This window comes from Aquarana catesbeiana, linkage group LG10 (genome assembly GCF_042186555.1).
Source record: "Aquarana catesbeiana isolate 2022-GZ linkage group LG10, ASM4218655v1, whole genome shotgun sequence".
Taxonomy (NCBI): Eukaryota; Metazoa; Chordata; class Amphibia; order Anura; family Ranidae; genus Aquarana; species Aquarana catesbeiana.
This window is the reverse complement of record NC_133333.1, coordinates 216,721,525-216,742,115: the sequence shown is the minus strand read 5'-3', so window position 1 is coordinate 216,742,115 and position 20,591 is coordinate 216,721,525. Positions and strand designations below refer to the sequence as shown.

General features: G+C 38.3%; 1 protein-coding gene across 1 annotated transcript in view; it reads right to left on the bottom strand.

Annotated features, from left to right (window-relative positions):
• BARX2 (BARX homeobox 2) overlaps positions 1-19,624 on the bottom strand; it is a 57,957-nt gene extending 38,333 nt beyond the window's left edge. The window contains exon 1 of the mRNA XM_073603308.1: positions 18,481-19,624. Coding sequence (XP_073459409.1) covers positions 18,481-18,667 — 187 coding nt within the window. The 5' untranslated portion in view covers positions 18,668-19,624. The remainder of the gene's footprint in view (positions 1-18,480) is intronic.
• Positions 19,625-20,591: the final 967 nt, after the last annotated feature.

Genomic DNA, 20,591 nt, shown 5'->3' with positions numbered 1-20,591 from the left:
CTTGCTAAGAAGAAAAGTTATATTGATTGGCAAAAGTGATTTTATTTTTGAGGAAATTTAAGTAAGAATTATGTGTTTGTATCCCCAAATAAAGAGTGACTAATAATATATGTAGAAGTGCTTAAATATCACTCAAAATTATGAAAACGACAGCAATCATCGATATCTGAACACAAAAAAAAAAATAAAAAAGACATGACAGATCGCAAAAACACCACCGTTGGAACATCTTCCAGTGGCATCCAATGCCCCTGAAAGTTGTTTGGTAGGATAAAATGTGTAGGGTGGAGCTAAGCGGTAATGTCATTACGTCCGTTCAGACGAACGGCGGTAGTTTTGCGATATAATCTATAGTGCTGTAATACCTACTGTGTGTTGAGGTCTGGGCTTCTGGTAAGCAGCCGTGTGTGTTGGTGGTTGGAGCACTGGAGATGGTGGCTGCACTGCAGTTTTTTCACAGTGGATTTTTTAAATTATATTACATAGGACTTTATATTATTTATCGATTTATTGCACATTATTTATATATGTTTATGTATTGTTAACTATTTGGTGGATTTAAGGAAACAGCACAACACATTTTTTGTATATATCTAAATAAAAAATGGCCTAGACAGAAAGGCAGATGGCTTAAAGTAAAGAAAGGGCACCATAACATCTACAAATCCTCAAATGATTTAGACCAGGGGTAGGCAACCCCCGGAACTGGTGCCGCAAGTGGCACACAAAGCCTCTTTTGTCGGCACTCGACTTCCTGCCCATCAGCAGAGCAGCACAGGGAAGTGTCAGAGAGACACTAATGCATTCCAATTTCAGAATTCCCTACGCCGCACCTGCACTGACGGGGAGGCACTGTGCCCCCACATATTGTAAAAGATGGGAAACATTGTTTGGTTCTCTAAATTTGCTGTAGCTGCGATCATCAGCTTTTGTTATGGGGAAGAGATTGGGTGTAGTTCTGCTGGGAGGGCGGTTCCTGTTTCCAGGAGGAGGAAGACTGTCATTGGCCACTGCTAAAGCCAATCACAGTCCTGCTAGCCCCGCCATCTGGAGGAAGATGACTCGCTTGGTTGCCACTACCAATCTCAGAAAAAAGGGATTTCACTGTGATTGAGAAAACCACAATCAGGTGACAGTTTGTGGAATTACTTTTGAGCTTCTGGGAACTTTGTTGAAATTATTCCAGACCCTTTGAGTCACTTACTACTGAACCCCGGCACTCTGTGTCCCTTTAAGCCACAGCCAGTATTCAGCGCAATGATAATCACACCCAACTTTGATCTCCGCATTTTTTCTCAGCTGCGGGGGCCCAACTTGATGATCCTGCACACAGGCCCACTGCTTTCAGAAAAAGCCCCTGACCTGAGCTTATCATTGTGCATCCATTCCATATGCTTGTATGTGACATCACATACATCCCATACATCCCATACATCAAATACATCACATACAAGCACGTGTGCTGGATGCGAGAGTTGGATCAGCAGGATGAGTGTGCTAGGAAAGGTAGATGTGTCTCATCTCTGCTTTCTTTCACCACTCTGCATATCATAGATGAGCAGGAGGGTACAACAGTGGGGAAAATGAGCAGGAGGGGTTCTGAGGTGGGACAGATGAGCAGGAGGTTACAGTAGTGGGGCAGATGTGCAGAGAGGTACAGTGGTGGAGGAGATGAGAAGGGGGTTCAGCAGTGGGACAGAAGAGCAGGGGGGTACAGTGTTGGGCCAGATGAGCGGGGGGGTACAGTGTTGGGGCAGATGAGAAGGGGGTTCAGTGATGGGTCAGAAAAGCAGGGGGGTACAGTGATGGGGCAGATGAGCAGGGGGTTACAGTGGTGGGAGGGATGAGAAGGGGGTTCCGCGGTGGCACAGATGAGCGGGGGTTACAGTGGTGGGACAGATGAGCAGGGGGGGTTCAGTGTTGGGCCAGATGAGAAGGGGGTTACAGTGGTGGGAAAGATGAGCAGGGGGGTTCAGTTTTGGGGCAGAGGAGAAAGAAGGTACATTGGTGGGACAGATGAGCAGGGGGGTACAGAGATGGGGCAGATGAGAAAGGGGGTACATTGGTGGGGCAGATGAGAAAGGTGTTGCATTGGTGGGGCAGATGAGAAAGGGGTACATAGATGGGGCAGATGAGCAGGGTGGTACAGTGGTGGGGCAGATGTACAGATGGTTACAGTGGTGGGACAGATGAGCAGGGGGGTACAGTGGTGGGACAGATGAGCAGGGGGGACAGTGATCTGAGGCGTGGAGGTGCAGGAATTGGGGCTGATCTGAGGCGTGAGAGTGCAGGATGGTAATTTCGCATTATACTAATAGTAGTTTAAAAAATCCTTTTCGTAATTGAGAGCGTGAAGTTGACATTTTTTTGTTATAAAATCGGCACGCTCAATTTCTTTGAAAACATTTTTTTCAGCACACGGTGCTCAAAAGGTTGCCAACCCCTGATTGGGAGCAACCTCCTTTTTCCTCCTAATGTAACAGACAAATAAATGCAGTGGATACAGATTCACAGAGTGAATACTTTCTTTCCTTTTCTCCGTTGAAAAGGGTACAATCAACTATCAGTCATGAATAGATATTGCATCTTGTTAAAATAACTTTTTGTAAAATTAAAACTATCAATAGTGGAAAGTGCCCATTACTACACCAGGGTACCAAATAACCACAAGGAAAACGCAAATCAGCAATGTTGTTTTTGTTTCTCAAATTGTGTACAGCCAACCATAGGCAGGGTATAGATAGTGGGACATCTTGCTGAGAAGAGGAGGCAGTGAGATATCGCCTTGTCCTCAAACCAGCTCATAACATGGACAAAGGGTGCTAGCAGCATCTATAGGAAGATAGTTTTCTTTCCTTTACCCTATCTCTACTCATCAAAACAGAAGTTTCCCACCAAGCTGGAAAATCCCTCTGTGTATTATTAACAAGCACTTGTGATTTGTAGAAGACTTTGTTATTATGTTCTCTATGGCACCAATACAAATAACAGAATGTAGCATCTCATTTTGTAATATATAATGAGGTTTTAGATATATGGATTACATTAGGTAGGTTAATTAACATTTTAGTTAATTCGGCTCTAGTTATATAATACAGGGAAATATGTTTAGGCTACTTAGTTTGATGACTAATGTACATTAATTTATTTCAGAGAAAACATTTAAAAAAGCTAACATTACAATATACATGTGATTTTGTTGATTCGGCACTTCCGGGCCATTACACAGTATAATGTCAGGACATAAACTAAGGAAACAATACAACTTTAAAATCTAAATAAATATTGGCTCTATAAATGTCTAGGTGCCTTTCTTCATCGAGCTACTGTGCATGTGGAAGAATTGCCTCTGAATTTATACATTTAGGAAATAAAAATGACATTATACCTCTCACTGAATACTCTGGGGTGTACTTTTATAGATACAATAAATTTAATAGCAAAGTTTAATCCTCAACTCAGATTAGAGACATTGAATTTGAAGCTTAGTATAAGAAAAAGTCTAACCCTTTAACAAACTTCTTGTTATTCAGCCATATACCAGTATCATATATATATATATAGATATATATATATATATATATATAGATATCTCTATATATATAGAGATATCTATATATATATATATATAGATATCTCTATATATATAGATATATAGATATATATAGATATAGATCTATATATCTATATCTATATATATCTATATATATAGATATAGATATATAGATATATATCTATATATCTATATATATCTATATATATATATATATATATATATATATATATATATATATATATATATATATATATATATATATAATGTATATAGTATTAAAGCCTACAGCCTACTCCACAGTAATGTAAATTAGTATTATTTATTCAAATAAATTATCCATTTAAGCATGCTAACAGTGACAATTTTTTTCATTTTTTTTGCTTATAATAAAAAATACAAGGTATTTATTCAAATTGTCTACTTCATAAAAGCTTTAAATGTCCTTAAAAAAATATGAAAATCATTTTGGTAAGCAGAGCAGTTATAGGGGTTGTTGCTCTGTACAGCAACAAATACCAAAACTACAAAAGCATGTCTAGTCACCGGGGCTTCAGATGATCCAATAGATGGGATGCAACAGACATGATCACTATGTCTTTTCCTCTTTTATAAGTTTGAACGGCTACTTATTGTAATCAGAGGGGTGTGCAGTATACATCAGCCATATCATAACTGCTGTATGTTATAGCTCTTATGGAAATGCTTCTTATCTGGAGGGATGCTAATCCTCCCTATAACTCTTATAACTTTGTAACGTCTTTTGTTTAAAGAAAGCACAAATGAAATATAAAATCGACCCTTGAGTCCAGCTGGGCATTCATAAGAACATAAAATAAATGTTTGTAAAATACTTCTAGCATATTTACTGGAAATCTGTCTTTATTTTATCTTCTCAGATGTCAGACCAATAGTGGAAATTTACACAGTTGTAACCAATAGGACTTTATTGCATTTCCAAGTGCTGTCATCATTCTAATGCCCCGTACACACGGTCGGACTTTGTTCGGACATTCCGACAACAAAATCCTAGGATTTTTTCCGACGGATGTTGGCTCAAACTTGTCTTGCATACACACGGTCACACAAAGTTGTCGGAAAATCCGATCGTTCTGAACGCGGTGACGTAAAACACGTACGTCGGGACTATAAATGGGGCAGTAGCCAATAGCTTTCATCTCTTTATTTATTCTGAGCATGCGTGGCACTTTGTCCGTCGGATTTGTGTACACACGATCGGAATTTCCGACAACGGATTTTGTTGTCAGAAAATTTTATCTCCTGCTCTCCAACTTTGTGTGTCGGAAAATCCGATGGAAAATTTTCCATCGGAAAATCCGACCGTGTGTACGGGGCATAAGATGTTTCAGGCATTGGGGGATGAAGGAGCTGAATTTTAGTTAGAATACTGGAGGAGGAACACAGGTAGAGGACCTCACTAATGTGATGATACTCATTTATAGAACAATGAGCTGTGTGGAGGTGACACAGGAAGGTGCAGCACTATATGCTGTAAATCAGGGGTAGGCAACTTTGGCACTCCAGCTGTTTTGAAACTAAAAATCCCATGATGCCTCTGACTCTAGGAGTCAGGCCTGTGATTGTCAGGCTCTTGCAATGTCTCATGGGACTTGTAGTTTCACCACAGCTGGAGGGCCGAGGTTGCCCACCCCTGCTGTAAATGGTGAAGCTACCGTCCTATATAGTGTGGTAGGAGAATATGAAACGCAAGCAAGGCTGAACAGAATTACAAATATTGTGGTAGGTAAATCAGTCTGGATATTTGTATATCAACAGTGTACATAGGTGATAGGTTGGTGTTCCACTTTAATGTAAGACTTTATTAGAAGATGATTTGTGACTTCCCTGGTGCAGGGTGAAATGACATAATGTATTGTGCTTTACATAATGTAAAATGAAGGTGATGAAATCCTATCTGCTCATATACTGTCCATCTTCCCCCTTAAGATATGGATGTATCTCATAATTCCATTTCATTATACGTATATAGATGTGCTGACACACACACCTGCTTCTCTATCTCTAGCACTGCCACAGTCACACTTAAATCCTCAATTAGCATTTCTTTGTGTGTCCGACCGGACATTATTATATGTGCCTGTCATCCAGACTGACAAATCACAGTATATTATGGGGGGGTGTTCACTTGTTAGCACCTTATACTGGATATACAATTAGAATTGTGCCTGTGACTTGATTTGCTGACATTTGGATGAGATCCGGTTTCACTACACCAGAATGTACAGAGCCAAAGGCACTAAATATACAATATGTTGGTGTATGCATTATAGAAATGTGAACTTCATTGTGGTAATTTTCCTGAAATTTTAGATCATCAGAAGGTCTGTGTTAAACAATATGATTGTTAAGTTGTGCATGTCTTTGGAATAGGCTACCTCATATGTCTGTTCATTAAAGCGGAGGTCCACTGACCATTCATTTTTTTTTTCCCAACCATTCAGACACTTACATAATCTCAATGTAACACTCACTTTTTAGGTGAACCAACCCCCCCCCCCCGATGTCCGGTTTCGAATTAAGAACGAAGTTTTAAAAATTGAGGATGGCCGGTTCCATCTTGCTTGTGGGCATGTAAAGCCCACAAGCATTAACTTCCTGGATGCAGTGAAGACTGAGCTACCAGCATTCACCGCTCGTTCCCGCGCATGCTCAGTGTTATCGGCGCGGAGCGCTGTAAACTTCCAGGTTGCCGTCACTGAATCCTGGGAATGCTGACACTTAGCTCCCAGGAGACAGTGCACCGCCGGGGATGAAGAAGATACACGCCTACTCCCGCTGGGGTCAGACACAGGAAGTGCCACAATAAAGACTGCTAGAAAGGTAAACACACAGAAAAATGTTTTTATTTTTATCCATTTGCACATCTGTTCAATGCAATGATGGGATTAAGATAAAGTTAATAATTTGTGTGGACCTCCACTTTAACCTGGATGTAAGACTACTATTGGCAGTTCAAAAAATGAATTGTTTTTTGGCATATGAACCTTGTATGTAAGATCTGCCCACTGGGGATTAGTAGTGAGAACAGCCAGTAACTGATGTGGCAACAACACTGTGTTTGTATAAATGGTTCCCGGTTATAGTGTGGGTTGGTTTTCTGCTACTTTAAAACATGGACAGCTTCTCCGTGACACTGGAAGGAAAAGATTATAGGACATTTCTTTTAAATATAAAAACCATGAAGGGATGATTAGCTATAAAGGTAGAAATGTTGAATATATTGGATTTATATACTAGAGCAGTAGAGAATGTTCATATAGCTTAGTAAATATGGGAAGCTTTGTTTACTTTGAATACCCAATCACGTGCAAAGGAACTAAAACAAAAATAAATACATTTTTGCTAGCAAAATTGGATCATTGAGGTGATCGCAGGTCAACCTTAAAGCAGTTTTAAACCCAAAACAAAAACTATAATATATATAGCAGCTTTCCCATCATTAGATGTGGTGGCTGCGTTAGTTTTTTTTTTATATACATTTTTTCCCCCTTTTTTTTCAGCTAGTGATCCAACCAGTAATAAACCTCTTGTATTAGAGTGCCCTCACTCTGGATGAAGGAGGACAGTGGATGGCAGCATTGTCAGTCTAGGGGGGGGGGACATTATATGTACTAGCAGATTTAGATACACTAACAAATTAAAGCTGAACTCCACCTCACACTTTTCAAGCAGTCACAACAAACAGTTTTTGGGATAAAGGTTTTACATAAATGAATAAAATCTGATCACTGTAAGCAACTCTGTAAGTAGTAAATGTTTTGTCTCAACACTGTAACTGCTACATCTGCAAAAGAGCTTGTTCTGTTGAAAAACAACAGACTTACTGGACAGATCACCAGGTGAAAATAAAAGGAAAGAAAGCATTAAAAATAAAAGTAATGCAGCCATCACATCAACTTTAAGCTAGCTAAACATTCACTTTCACAAAGTGCAGATTCTCAATTCCTTCAGTAAATGATTCGTTCAAATATACTTGCTAAATAATTGCATAAAAAAAAAGGAAATGTGTTTTCTTATATTGTACGGAGAAAGTGTGATGTATAAGTGATACCCTTTATTGGCTAACTATAAGTAATACCCTTTGTTGGCTAACAAGCTAATTAAATATGCAAGCTTTTGGGATTCCTTAGATCCCTTATTCAGGCTTTATACAGTTTATCATATATAAATTGTATACAAAGTATAAATACATTTAAAACCTCCATCAAGACAAATTTTAATGATAAATAATATTTCATCACAAGATTTTGCTGAAGACTAAGAAATGCACGCTGACAGCTCTTTATTTCCAAAGATAGGAGGATTTCTCATTTGCCCAAAAACTTCTGGGTACTTCAACCACCCAATCACGTGAAACTGCATTTAAAATTTATGAACTTCCCCACACATCGTTGGATATTTGAAGTAAACACTGATCACCTAGGAAATGTTACATGACTCTTTATGTTAAACATTTCTAATCAATTCTTGTGTTTCCTGCCTCTGGGTCATGTAATCCCCCCCCCCCCCCTTCATGATTTAGCAAAATAAATTGTACTGGTAGAACTGGTGGGCAATTAGGGCTCATGCATATGGGCGCAGAGGGCCATACAATGTAAATACCAGCTGTATTTCTGTACCCGGGAGTCACAGCTGTTGCATACAGCCGCCTATGTAAATCAGTGACAGGATGAAGCTGTATGGTGGTAAATACAGATCCAAGCATATGCATGCGTACAGGTACGGATGTACGTCTCTGAACATGGGGAAAATCTAGAAGCGTAAACATGAATCTTATAACATCATGGCACATTACTGGTTGCAAAAACTGGTATTCTGATAGTCTGCTTAATTGTAAAAAAAATAAATAAATGTGCATTCCCAAGCAGTAATAATGCAAATGTGTACACAACAGTTGAGCACAATAAAACAGTTTTCTTTCATAGAACGTCCTGGACAATTTTAAAATAAGGAATTAAAAACAGTTTATTATGGTAAACGTGGCAAGTTGATGTCCTTGAACACAGTGGGGGTTATTTACGAAAGGCAAATCCACTTTGCACTACAAATGCACTGAAAGTGCACTTGGAAGTGCAGTCACTGTAAATCTGAGGGGAAGATCTGAAATGAGGGGAAGCTCTGCTGATTTTATTATATAATCATGTGCATGTGTTATTTTCCTTGCATGTCCCTCATGGATCTACAACGACTGCACTTCCAAGTGCACTTTCAGTGCATTTGTAGTGCAAAGTGGATTTGCCTTTAGTAAATAACCCCCAGTATCATTATGAAGACAGGTCAGTTCTGTAGCAGAGCCCGGCGCTCCTTTAGTAACTAGCAGTATATCTTCTGTCTGTGTTTTTATGTTCAAATTGTATATTTGAGATATTAGCTCTGTATAGTTGAGAAATTATTCAGTTTTTCCTCTGCAATGTATCTTTATTTTTTTACTGAATTGTACCAAATTGATGGTGTTTGTTTTAGAAGTTATTGTTGCCATTTATCTATTCTATCATCAGATTCTAGTTGCCTGTATGCTTTAGATTTGGTGATGTCAAAGTTTCTCATTTTGTTGGAGCTTGTTTTACCCTACTGGCTAATAGAAGTGTAAAGCACGGTACACACGATCAGAATATCGTACAAAAAACACCACTTTTGAAGCGATCATACGATAATCTGATCGTTATTACACAGCTTTCGTCCAAAGTTTTCCGAAGTGACAAACACAAAAAATTTTCTCCCACGGATCCAGATTTTTGCTTAATCAGTAGTTTTCATCCGAAAATACAATACAAACACACTACATTACATCGCTTCCAAATGTTTATTCTGTTGTACGAGAATTTTCGTACTTTAGTAAGCTATTCTTTTCGATATGGAGACGATCATTCCATCCAATAATATCACTGTGTGTGCTAGGCTTAATAAATCACACTAGTTGCTTGACCTGGTGAGATATGACTGATAAGGGCTGCAGTGGAGCCATTCCATTTTTTTCCTGTTACATTCTACCTTGGCTGAACAAGCACACGCTGATTCCACTACTGATCTGAGATACTATTGAGGATATTAATACTGGACTTTATTGGCACTGAGATACACAAAAGTAACTTAAAATTTTAATATTTTTATTACAAATTGAATTTCAAAGAAAAAAATCAGATAAACTTTCTCTTTTAAATTAAATTTGTAATAAAAATATTATTTTGTGTATCTCAGTGCCTATAAAGTCCAGTATTATTCTCTCCACTAGTATCTGTAATCAATAGGACATCTCACCTACGTACTATTTTGGTATCCACAGTACAGTACCACTCTGTGGTGACATCTTAAATCTTTTGTTTTCAATCCACTACTGATCTGACCAATCTGAGCATCTTTAACTATAATTGAACTAAGGCTTGCCATACATTATAACATTTTCTTGTAAAATTTTCCTTTAAATTTAATTTAAACCATATAATATGAAGTCAAATCTATACACTTTTAATTTGTATGCAATCAGGCAGGCCCTTGCTCTACATAGTTGAAGGTAAATCTAAAGGAAATTGAATAAGAAAATTATATAATGTATGGCCAGCTTTAGATTGGGCATATATGAGTTGATTTACTGAAAAGCAAGCAGGCAGTTGCACCCTTTGAGGGATTTTGTTCCAAAGATTAGTAAATAAGATGTCCGCTGACTTCCATTATCCGATCACGTGCAAGTAAAAATGAATTTTTCTTTGTGTTTTCCTTGCGTGTGTTTGGGTATTGTTTGCAAAGTGAAGCTTCAACACATTCACTAAGCTGTGGGGATAATTCCCTTGCAGAGTGCAACTACACTTTCAAAGTGAACAGTCTATTTCCCCTTAGTGTATCAACCCCTTAGGCTCGGTTCACACTGGGGCGACCTGTCAGACAACTTAGCCGCCTGACAAGTCGCGCTTAATTCAGTGCAATGGAACCATTCTAATTGGAGTGATTCAAGTCGCTCCAACTTAGAAAAAGGTTCCTGTACTACTTGGAGGCGACTTCGGAGCAGTTTGCATTGACTTCTTTTAAAGAAGTCATTTGCAAGCCAAGCTGAATTCACGCTGTGCAGAGGAACTTCATAGTCGGGCGATTTTCACGCTGCCTCAGTGTGAACTGATTTTTACAGTACAGACTAATGTTTCTTACAGAGAGATGACGATGAACCACGTTTGTCCCTGAGGAAGCCATAAGGCGGAATATGTAGGATTAAGATGTGGGAACAACTATAGGAGCTACAATAACACGTCTTGAATGACCATTAGGCTGTTCATGTATTGTATAATATTGTTTTTATGTACCCTTGTAACTTTAATAAATTGTGATTTTGTTCAATTTGGTATGTCCTTGTACTAATTGTACCTATAAAGTCCTATCTCCCCTACTCTGTATTTACTGATCACCCTTCATCAACAATGCTAACAGGCAGCTGTCTTTTTAAAGTGTGTTGGGATAAATGTGGATGTTGGTAGCTTGAACACAATAACTAAAGCAGTTGGCAGATCTTTTATTGTGATTGATGATAAGTTTGCTTGTGTATGGATGGTCTCATAATGGGGTTATATTTTCCACTTATCAAAGTCAACTTGTGTTGATGTTGGACACTCAATTATGTGCAAATACATTTTAAGTTAAAGCAGCCACTTTTGGGATTGTCATTTTTTCTGCACTTGTATCTGCTGTCAGGGGTGGAGAATTTGTATTACCAGCAAAGTGCACTTTTGTGGCACAGACTAATTTGCAGTCCATTGATGCAGTTATAGAAATAGAAGCCTGTGTTGTTTTCAGCCCCATAAAATGTTAAAACAGACTTTATACCACATCTTCTCTCTCCTCCCAATGGGTAGTGCTCTAAATCTCCTAATAAAGGACTAAAACCAGAGTTCACTGCTCACAAGATAGTGGAAATAAATAATAATAAAAGTATAGATGATAAATGATATAAGTATAGCCTCCAAGAATTTCTGCCCTCCATACCCAACACAGTGGGTAGTTTTATTTTTTAGGGCATGTTGTGTGGGACACATCTCTGTACGGTCTTCAGTTCATTACAAAAACAAAACAGTGCCAGCCAGCAGCTGCCACTGACAGAGGGATCTCATATTTGTTAGCGCCTTATGGACCTCATCCATGCTAGTATATGGAGCATTCTATTTTTTTTAAACATCACATTAAATATTGCTGTGAGAAGATTTTATCATTTACGGTATTTTATATTTTGTAGCAAGGAATTCTACAATAAAATGAAAATCTTCCTAATGTGCAACAAAATCCAGAAAAGATAAGTTTTATCCTCACTGGCTTAAGTTTTAAAGGTTAGAATTAGGTTTAATAGGGAATGATACGACGGTCATTCCTGAAATATGGATCTGCTCAATTCATATTTTATGAATATTACAATTATGATCTTTGTTCTTTAATATAAATACATATTATGCTTTATTATCATTGCAGGGATCTTATGCACACAATTTACAGTATTTTAAAGTTTATTACTATTTTAATATTATTCACTAACAAATTAGAATTTATTCTGTTTCTGTCCTATGGCAGTCAGTTTTATTCCAGACTGAACACAGTTTTTTGAGCTGACATTACATAGAAGCAGACATGTCTTCTAATTCCACAGAGTTCACAGGTGACTATTATGTTTGTGTAACGTTTGTATGCTTGTAGTAATGAATTACTGCTTCTTCACAATATTCATTAATGTGTCCTAACATTTCCAATCAATATTCTCAGTGTCCTTTTATTTATTTGTTTTAAATGTAGATTGCCAACAAATACATTAAGCCATTTTTAATATGAATATATGATGTTCATGCGTGGAAAAGCTGTAGTAAAAATTGTTTTCTAAATTTGGGTTTTTGCATACTTTCTTTTGTAAAAAATATAAACACACATTTGAATTTAGGACTTGAGAAGTGTAAAATGTCACGTCCAAATAATTTAGGGAGTGATACCAGATTGTATTTATCAAAGTTATGATTATCGTCAATGAAGAGTATTGCACTGAGGGATCGCATATTCTTACAAGAGGATAAGAGGAGAAGAAACGCATCAGTTACGTCAATAAATCCTGTTTTCTACTGTGATTGATTATTTGTAATATTTTAACCAAGCTCTTTGTATGAAATGGGAAAGAAATGGCATGAAGAATATAGTAATAAAGTGCAGAATATTCCCCTTAACAGACTGCCTATGTTAGTTCTGCTGTGTTAAGTAAGAATCCCATTATTTCTGTTTATTTGAATATAATAAATAATTTATAAAAATGCATATCAATTTATATAAAACTTATTTTATCTTATAAATAAGAGAAATAATATATAAACACCAGTTAGGGATATTTTACTTTGATATTAGTTCTGTGGTTTTAAAAAAATATATTTTATGTATAGAAGAGTCCACATGGTTTGTTTCTACTTCTTTTTGGCAAACAAATACATATTAATGTTTATATAACTCATTATATTCAAATACAAATACACTTCCTTTTGTATACACTGCAGCTAAATATTTTGCTTCCTTATTTAAAGCAAATCTTGTGATGCCATTGTTGTGCCTTATGTTTGCAGAAAGCAGTCCATTTGCTGCAGAATAGTCTTTAAAATAGCGGCAACTATGAGTTAAATTCTTAACTGTAAAAGAAATCTGGAGTCAAAAAGTCAGCAAAAATGTTATTTGTCTAGTTAGTGAAATTCCGGATCTGCAATATTTTTAGTATGTAAATATTTACTTTAAGTTATCTTTCAATAACTAATCAAAATTGTTAACAATGTCATTGATATCAGGAAGGGGCAATGCTCCAGTGATGACATTTGTATATGTTGTGTCAAGTTAAGAGATCCCATGGAAGATAACATATGAACACATTCAAATCTAGTTTCGATGTTCAATTCTCCGATTAGAATGAATTCTCTAAATTTGGTTATTTTTGCATATTAGTGATGATTTTATAGCAAAGTCATGTTTGAAAAAATGCAGGTAAATCTACACTTCAATTATCATAAAATAAATATTTTAATTGTCTTATCCAAGTGCTCACCTAATATTAACCCTTTTCACATTGGCGAGACGTGTTTATACAGTTTACACTCTTTTCAGTTTTAGTTTTGATGCTTTTATCTAATACAGCGTTTATTTGTTTTTCCTAATATCTCTTCACTAATGTTTTATGTGAAATTTTAAAAGGAAACAATCAAAATTCTGAATGATTTCCTAAAACAATTCTTATCTGTCAGCCATTAAAGTATTTATTTTTGCTGCCATAATGTTGGTGTAACCCTGTAGCAGATCTCTGTCAGCTGGGCATATAATGACAATAAAACTGTCCAGTATTGTGAACTTCTAGTCCATGCCAACCATTCATTGCTTTGACAGGCTGCATTGTGAAAATACACAAATGTTTCCTCACACAAAAGCCCAATTGTGCACTGATGGTTTTTACTGTCCAAAAGTCTCTTTTCATTCAACAAGTCTCATAAAATGCTCAGCCCATAAATATGTTTCAGCAGCCCTCCACCAGTCTACATCCTCCGCCTGACCTCTCCCAGCATTCTGTGCAAGCAAATAGAGTGTTAGCTCTATGGAAGAAATGCTCAGATTCTGTGAGCAAATATCTATAAAATAGAAGGGTCTTTGGCTGCCAAATTAGAATGTATATAGTCATCATGTGAATGGATCCTCCTATATATCATACATACAGTTCTGTGGGAGGGAGGGGGGAGTTCATTATTTGGTTTGCCTCACTTTTCTATATCTCGTCTGTAAAACTGTCATATTGGGGGAGATTTACTAAAACTGGTACACTCAGAATCCCATGCAGCTGTGCATGGTAGCCAATCGGCTTCTAACTTCAGCTTGTTCAATTAGGCTTTAATAATAAAACCTGGAAGCTGATTGGTTTCTAGGTAGAGCTGCACTAGATTTTGCACCCTCCAGGTTTAGTAAATAACCCCCATTGTCTCATACACAACTTTGTGTGACCTTTCCTGCTCTCCTGACTATATAAACCTTTCATTCAGGTCTCTGTCGTTCTTTGAAAACTTACTTTGTGTAAAGTTTTAACATAGCTGCATCTGTTTAATCGCAGCTCGTTCTGATTTTGCCCTGTTTTTCTATAAAAAAAAAGTTTCAGTTTCTAAAAATTCTAGATGAAATGTTGTAATGTCATAAAAGTATTAGACTTGCTGAATAAAAAAAGAAAAAACTATAAACTTTAAAAAAAAAAATTTCCCTAGCCTGCATCCATCGATAAATTATGTGTGTGAGGTGTAAATAGTTTTTTAAAGAATTGACAAATTTTTCACCCACAAAATGGATCTCTCTGGCCTGTTTTCTTATTGGATAAATGATGGTGCAAATGAGTTGAAAATTTGAAAGTTGTTTTGTGAATTCCAAAACCAAGGAGAATAAAAGTGAATTTGCACTGTTTATAACTAGACCTTTATGAATACATAAAGATAATAAAAATCCCTCTCAGCTTTGTTCTTTATTATCGGTCTTGTTTTCAGTGTTGTGCTATGCTCTATAGTCTTTTTTTCTCCCTCGCGCATTCATTTCCCTTTTGTTTATTTTTAATAGATCAGAGACTTTTGCAAAGAGACATGGGCAGCGGAAAAAGACAAAACAGTCCATGGAGTCTGTCCATTTTATTTCTTTTTTACTAAATGACCAGATCTGCACCTTAGACAGAACCCACCAGTGGAATTATATTTGAAATTTGAGGTTTGGGTCTAGCCTGAAACCAACAGTAATATTACAATGAAATTGTAGGGTTGGACTTTGAAAATGTGCATTGAAAACGGATTTTCACAGTCACGGAAGATTTTTTACATTGACATTTGTACAGGTAGTGTGTATATAGCCAGAATGCATGCTTTTACGTCACATTTATACATCTTATGATCCAGAAAAAAATTACATCTTACAGACACAAGTGACATACAGGCATTGCAGTCACCTGTAAGAACTAAGAGACTCAACTATATATTCAACTATAATCTATAATATAGATGTACAAGAACATGACAATTGTTTGACAAGAAGACTTTATATTATATATATATATATATATATATATATATATATATATATATATATATATATTTTCATGTTAAAGCCATTGATTCTTGTCTTTATACAAAACCCACACATGCAATATATATATATATATATATATATATATATATATATATACACACACATAATCTATATCTCAGAGAGGGGTACTTCTGCTTCTTAAAACTGATTGCAATGAAATTGTATCAGAAAACAATAAAGCATAATTAAAATGTAAATTAATTAATGTCAGTCCATTTTAGTTAATTAAAGGCATAAGGGTTTGTTGCTGGGGTAGACACACTTGTCAGAGATAAACTAAACCACAATAAGAGAAGTTGGCAAACACTGGATGTAATAATGGGAGAACTGATGAATAATATGGCCTATATTATCCAGTCAAGTTTATCTTTTCTGCCAACCCCCCCCCCCCCTTGGTTGCTTGGGTCAGTAGTCCTCATTTTCCCTGCTACAGTTTTCAGGATTGGTTCCTTCATTCTGTGTACATCGATTAGAGTATGTGATGGTATCAAATATTTGTGCAGTACTTTACCTTATTGTTACAATGACCTGCTGTTAAATTTTTAGCAAAAAAAATCAAAGAACACCTTTCAAGGCCAGAAAATAATCTGATTTTATAACCCACCAGATAATGTGCACTGTATATAATATACACAAGTAGGAATCCAGCTGCCGTAGAGCAGTGACATCAGGGACTGACACTTGAAAGTGTTATAGTGCTACCATTAAATGTGATCCAAGGCAGGAACCCCTCCAGGCAGATAAAACTACACCAAGGACTCAGACTAATGCCATCCAAGCAGATAATAATAAATATGTGTGCTGTTCCAAATTTCATTTATCACCCTAATACAAATTACAAAGACCAGAACATAAAGGGGTTGATTTACTAATGTCAAATTTACTGTGCACTTTTCAAAGTGCATTTGCTCCAGAGCTTAAAGAGAGTAGATGAGGGAGAGCTCTGCTGGCTTCAATCATCCAATCATGTGCAATGCTGTTTTTTTTTTTTTTCCTTGAATGTAATTGGTTGTTCTTTGTAAAGCGGAACTTTACCTCGTTTACTTATTTACAAAAGGCAAATCCACTTTGCACTACAAGTGCAATTGGAAGTGCAGTCGCTGTAGATCTGAGGGGTAGATCTGAAATGAGGGGAATATCATCCAATCATGTGCAAGCTAAAATGCTGTTTTTTTATTTTCCTTGCATGTCCCTCTCGGATCTACAGCGGCTGCACTTCCAAGTGTACTTTCAGTGCAATTTCAAGTGCACTTTGCACTTGTAGTTTGCACTTGCAGAGCAAAGTGGTTTTGCCTTTCGTAAATAACCCCCATTGATTTTTACAATGGTTTCCTCTCAGCTGAGGGGGTGTGTAACTTATAAATGACTTAGAAAGTGAAGTGACTTAGAAATTCATTGATGTATTATGACTCTATCCCCGTCCACACCAGGAGTCGGCAACCCTTTCCACATTAGGTGTCAATTTACAAGCATGGGACCGACATGCCAGTGAACAATAGTGTAGCCGTCGTTTTTATTTTTAAATATTTGCACTCACAGTTGTACTGTTAATAGCAAGTCAAATTCATTAACGATACTGTCACAACAGGCCACAATGGATGCTGCTGGGTAAATTTAAATGTCCAAAGTGAAGAAGTTTTGAGCTCAATCCGGTGTATTTTAAACTCCTCAATCTCCATCCACTCAGAGGTAAACACAGATTTGCTCCTCCAAGTTTTTCGGACTGATAAAAAAAACAAACAAAAAAAAAACGCTGAGTCGCTTCGCTCAAAGTCTGTAATGTGTAAGAGCTGTTGGGCGCGCAGCAGCTCAGCAAGGAGCATGCGCATGCAGAATATTACTGTTCATTTTTTTTTATTTAACTATTTCTTAATATAATTACTAGAATAAACTTTAATGCCACTACAGACTAGATAATACTTTACTACAGTTATGTTTTAATAAGAAATATCAAATCATTTTCTCCTGTGCTACTGAAATGGGCTTTGTGTGCCCACTGTGGTAATTCACATGACTTGCTGACCCCTGACACATGCTGCCCCCTGTATTACACAATATAGTGTATGTAGATGACATCAAGTATACATCAGCCAAAATTATGACATTATTTATGGCAGGATGTGTACCATGGTGCAGCAACAGATTAAATAAATCATATCAGTACAATATTATTATTATTTAAGGTACTTATATAGCACCGTCAATTTACGCAGCGCTTTACATATACATTGTACATTAGTCCCTACCCTCAAGGAGCTTACAATCTAAGGTCCCTAACTCACATTCACATACTAAGGGCAATTTAGACAGAAGCCAATTAACCTACCAGCATGTCTTTGGAGTGTGGGAGGAAACCGGAGTACCCGGAGGAAACCCACGCAGGCACAGAGAGAACATGCAAACTCCAGGCAGGTAATGTCATGGTTGGGATTCAAACCAGCGACCCTGTTTACTGCTAGGCAAGAGTGCTACCCACTACACCACTGTGTCACCCGATATAGTCTCTAGATGGTGTGTGTTCATAACGCAGAGTCTGCTTGTCTCTGTATACAGTTGTCATACACTGTTGCCTGTTGTCACCTTTTAACCCCCTCCAAAAAATACACCTCTATGTGTAAAGTACCAACATAAGAAGTGAGCAGAGAGGTGGAAACATCCAGACAGGCAGAAGAAGATTTCAGTGTCTGCAGTTGATAGCTGACCCCAGGCACTGTTTCTCTAACACTACAGGCAGAGTAAGATGAACTGGGCAGAGTGTGGTATGTGTATGTAGTTCAGCAGGCACTCACCGGGGCACGAATGCAGGGGTTTGGGTCGGACCAGCAGGGAAGGACACACAGAATACAGTGAAAGCTTCTCAAAGTAATCGCACGTCTCCTTGGATAGAATCTCATCGATCATAAAAGATTTGTATCGCCGCCTGGCAGCCTTGATTTGTCCTGGGGAGGAGAGCCGGAGCTCGGCCTGGCAGTGCATGCTGGGGGATCCGGGTGACTCTGTGCTGTCCTCTCCACTCCCCTCTATATAAACTTCATAGCAATTCCCTTTTTAGGAGTCTCCAGCTGTCAATCAGAGTGCTGTGTGATTTCTCCCGGATCACATTGTGTGAATGCAGGGAGGGGGCTGTCTCATTACCTCTGTGCCTGCCTCCTACACACCTCTGTCTGCACTCTCTTCCCTCTCGCTGGATCTCTGACAGTCTGTCTCTCTCCTCACTCTCTGCACCTATCACAGTCTGTCTCTTTCCTCACTCTCTGCACCTCTCATAGTCTCTCCTCACTCTCTGTACCTATCACAGTCTGTCTCTTTCCTCACTCTCTGCACCTCTCATAGTCTCTCCTCACTCTCTGAACCTATCACAGTCTGTCTCTCTACACACTCCTGACTCTCTGCAGCTTTGACAGGCTGTCACCTTCCTTACTCTCTGCAGCTTTGACAGATTGTCTCTTTCCTGACTCTGCATCTCTGACAGGCTGTCTCTTTCTGACTCTCTGCAGCTCTGACAGGCTGTCTCTTTCTAACTCTCTGCAGCTCTGACAGGCTGTCTCTTTCTGACTCTCTGCAGCTCTGACAGGCTGTCTCTTTCTGACTCTCTGCAGCTCTGACAGGCTGTCTCTTTCTGACTCTCTGCAGCTCTGACAGGCTGTCTCTTTCTGACTCTCTGTAGCTCTGACAGGTTGTCTCTTTCTGACTCTCTGCAGCTCTGACAGGTTGTCTCTTTCTGACTCTCTGCAGCTCTGACAGGCTGTCTCCTTCCTTACTCTCTGCAGTTTTAACAGGCTGTCCTTTTCCTGACTCTTTGCAACTCTCACAGTCTCTCTTTCCTCTTTGTATCTCTCACAGTCTGTCTCTATTCTGCCTATGTGCATCCCTCAAATGTCTTTATCTCCTGACTCTCTGTGATTTTCTCTTTCAGTTGTTCTCTCTGCTTCCAGTCCTTTTTCTGCACTCCTTTCTCCAAGTGAGAATTATCACTCCCACCTCCAAGAGAGGCTGTCTCAAGTCCTCCCCACCCGTCATACCTCTCCCAGACCTACAGATGTACCACCCTGAAACTGTTTTACCCTGTTACCCTAAGAATTGGCCATTTCACCCTTAAGGTGCCATGTTGCCTCAAACATACCCCATTACCACAGGCGGTGCCCTGTTACACTAACAAATCCCCCATTACCTCAGGAGTTGCCCTAAATAATGCCTCATCACCTTAGGCTGTGCTCTGTTACCCTCATACATGCCCCTTAACTCCAGGAGGCACCCTGTTATACTCATACATGCCCTTTACCCCGGGAGGGGCTTTTTTTTTTAAGAAATGTCCCATTACCCCAGAAGGTGCCCCGTTATCTTCATATGTGCCCCTTTACTTCTGGTGGTGCCCTGTTACTCTAAGAAATGTCTCATCACTTTAGGAGGTGCTCTGTTACCTTCATACATGCTCCATTACCCCGGGAGGTGCCCTATAGCTCTAATAAATGCTTAATTGCTCCAGGAAGTGTCCTGTTACTCTAAAACATACCCCATCCCCTGGGAGATGCCCAATTACCCAAACAAATAACCCTTTACCCTAAAAGATACCCTGTTGCCTTCACAAATGCCCCTTTTGCTACAGGAGGTGCCCTGTTACACCAAGAAAAGTTTGATTATTTCAGGGGGTGCCCTGTTAACTCCAGGCATAGCCATTTACCCCAGGAAGTGCCCTATTACCCCCTTTACCCCAGAAGGTTCCCTGTTAGCCTAAGAAATGCCTTATTACCCCAGGAGGTGCCCTGCTACTCTATGAACTGCCCCATTACGCCAAGAGGTGCCCTGTTACCCTAGGAACTGCCCCATTATCCCAGGAAGTGCCGTGTTACCCTACAAAATGTCACAATGCCCTAGTAGGTGTCATTACCTTAAGATATGT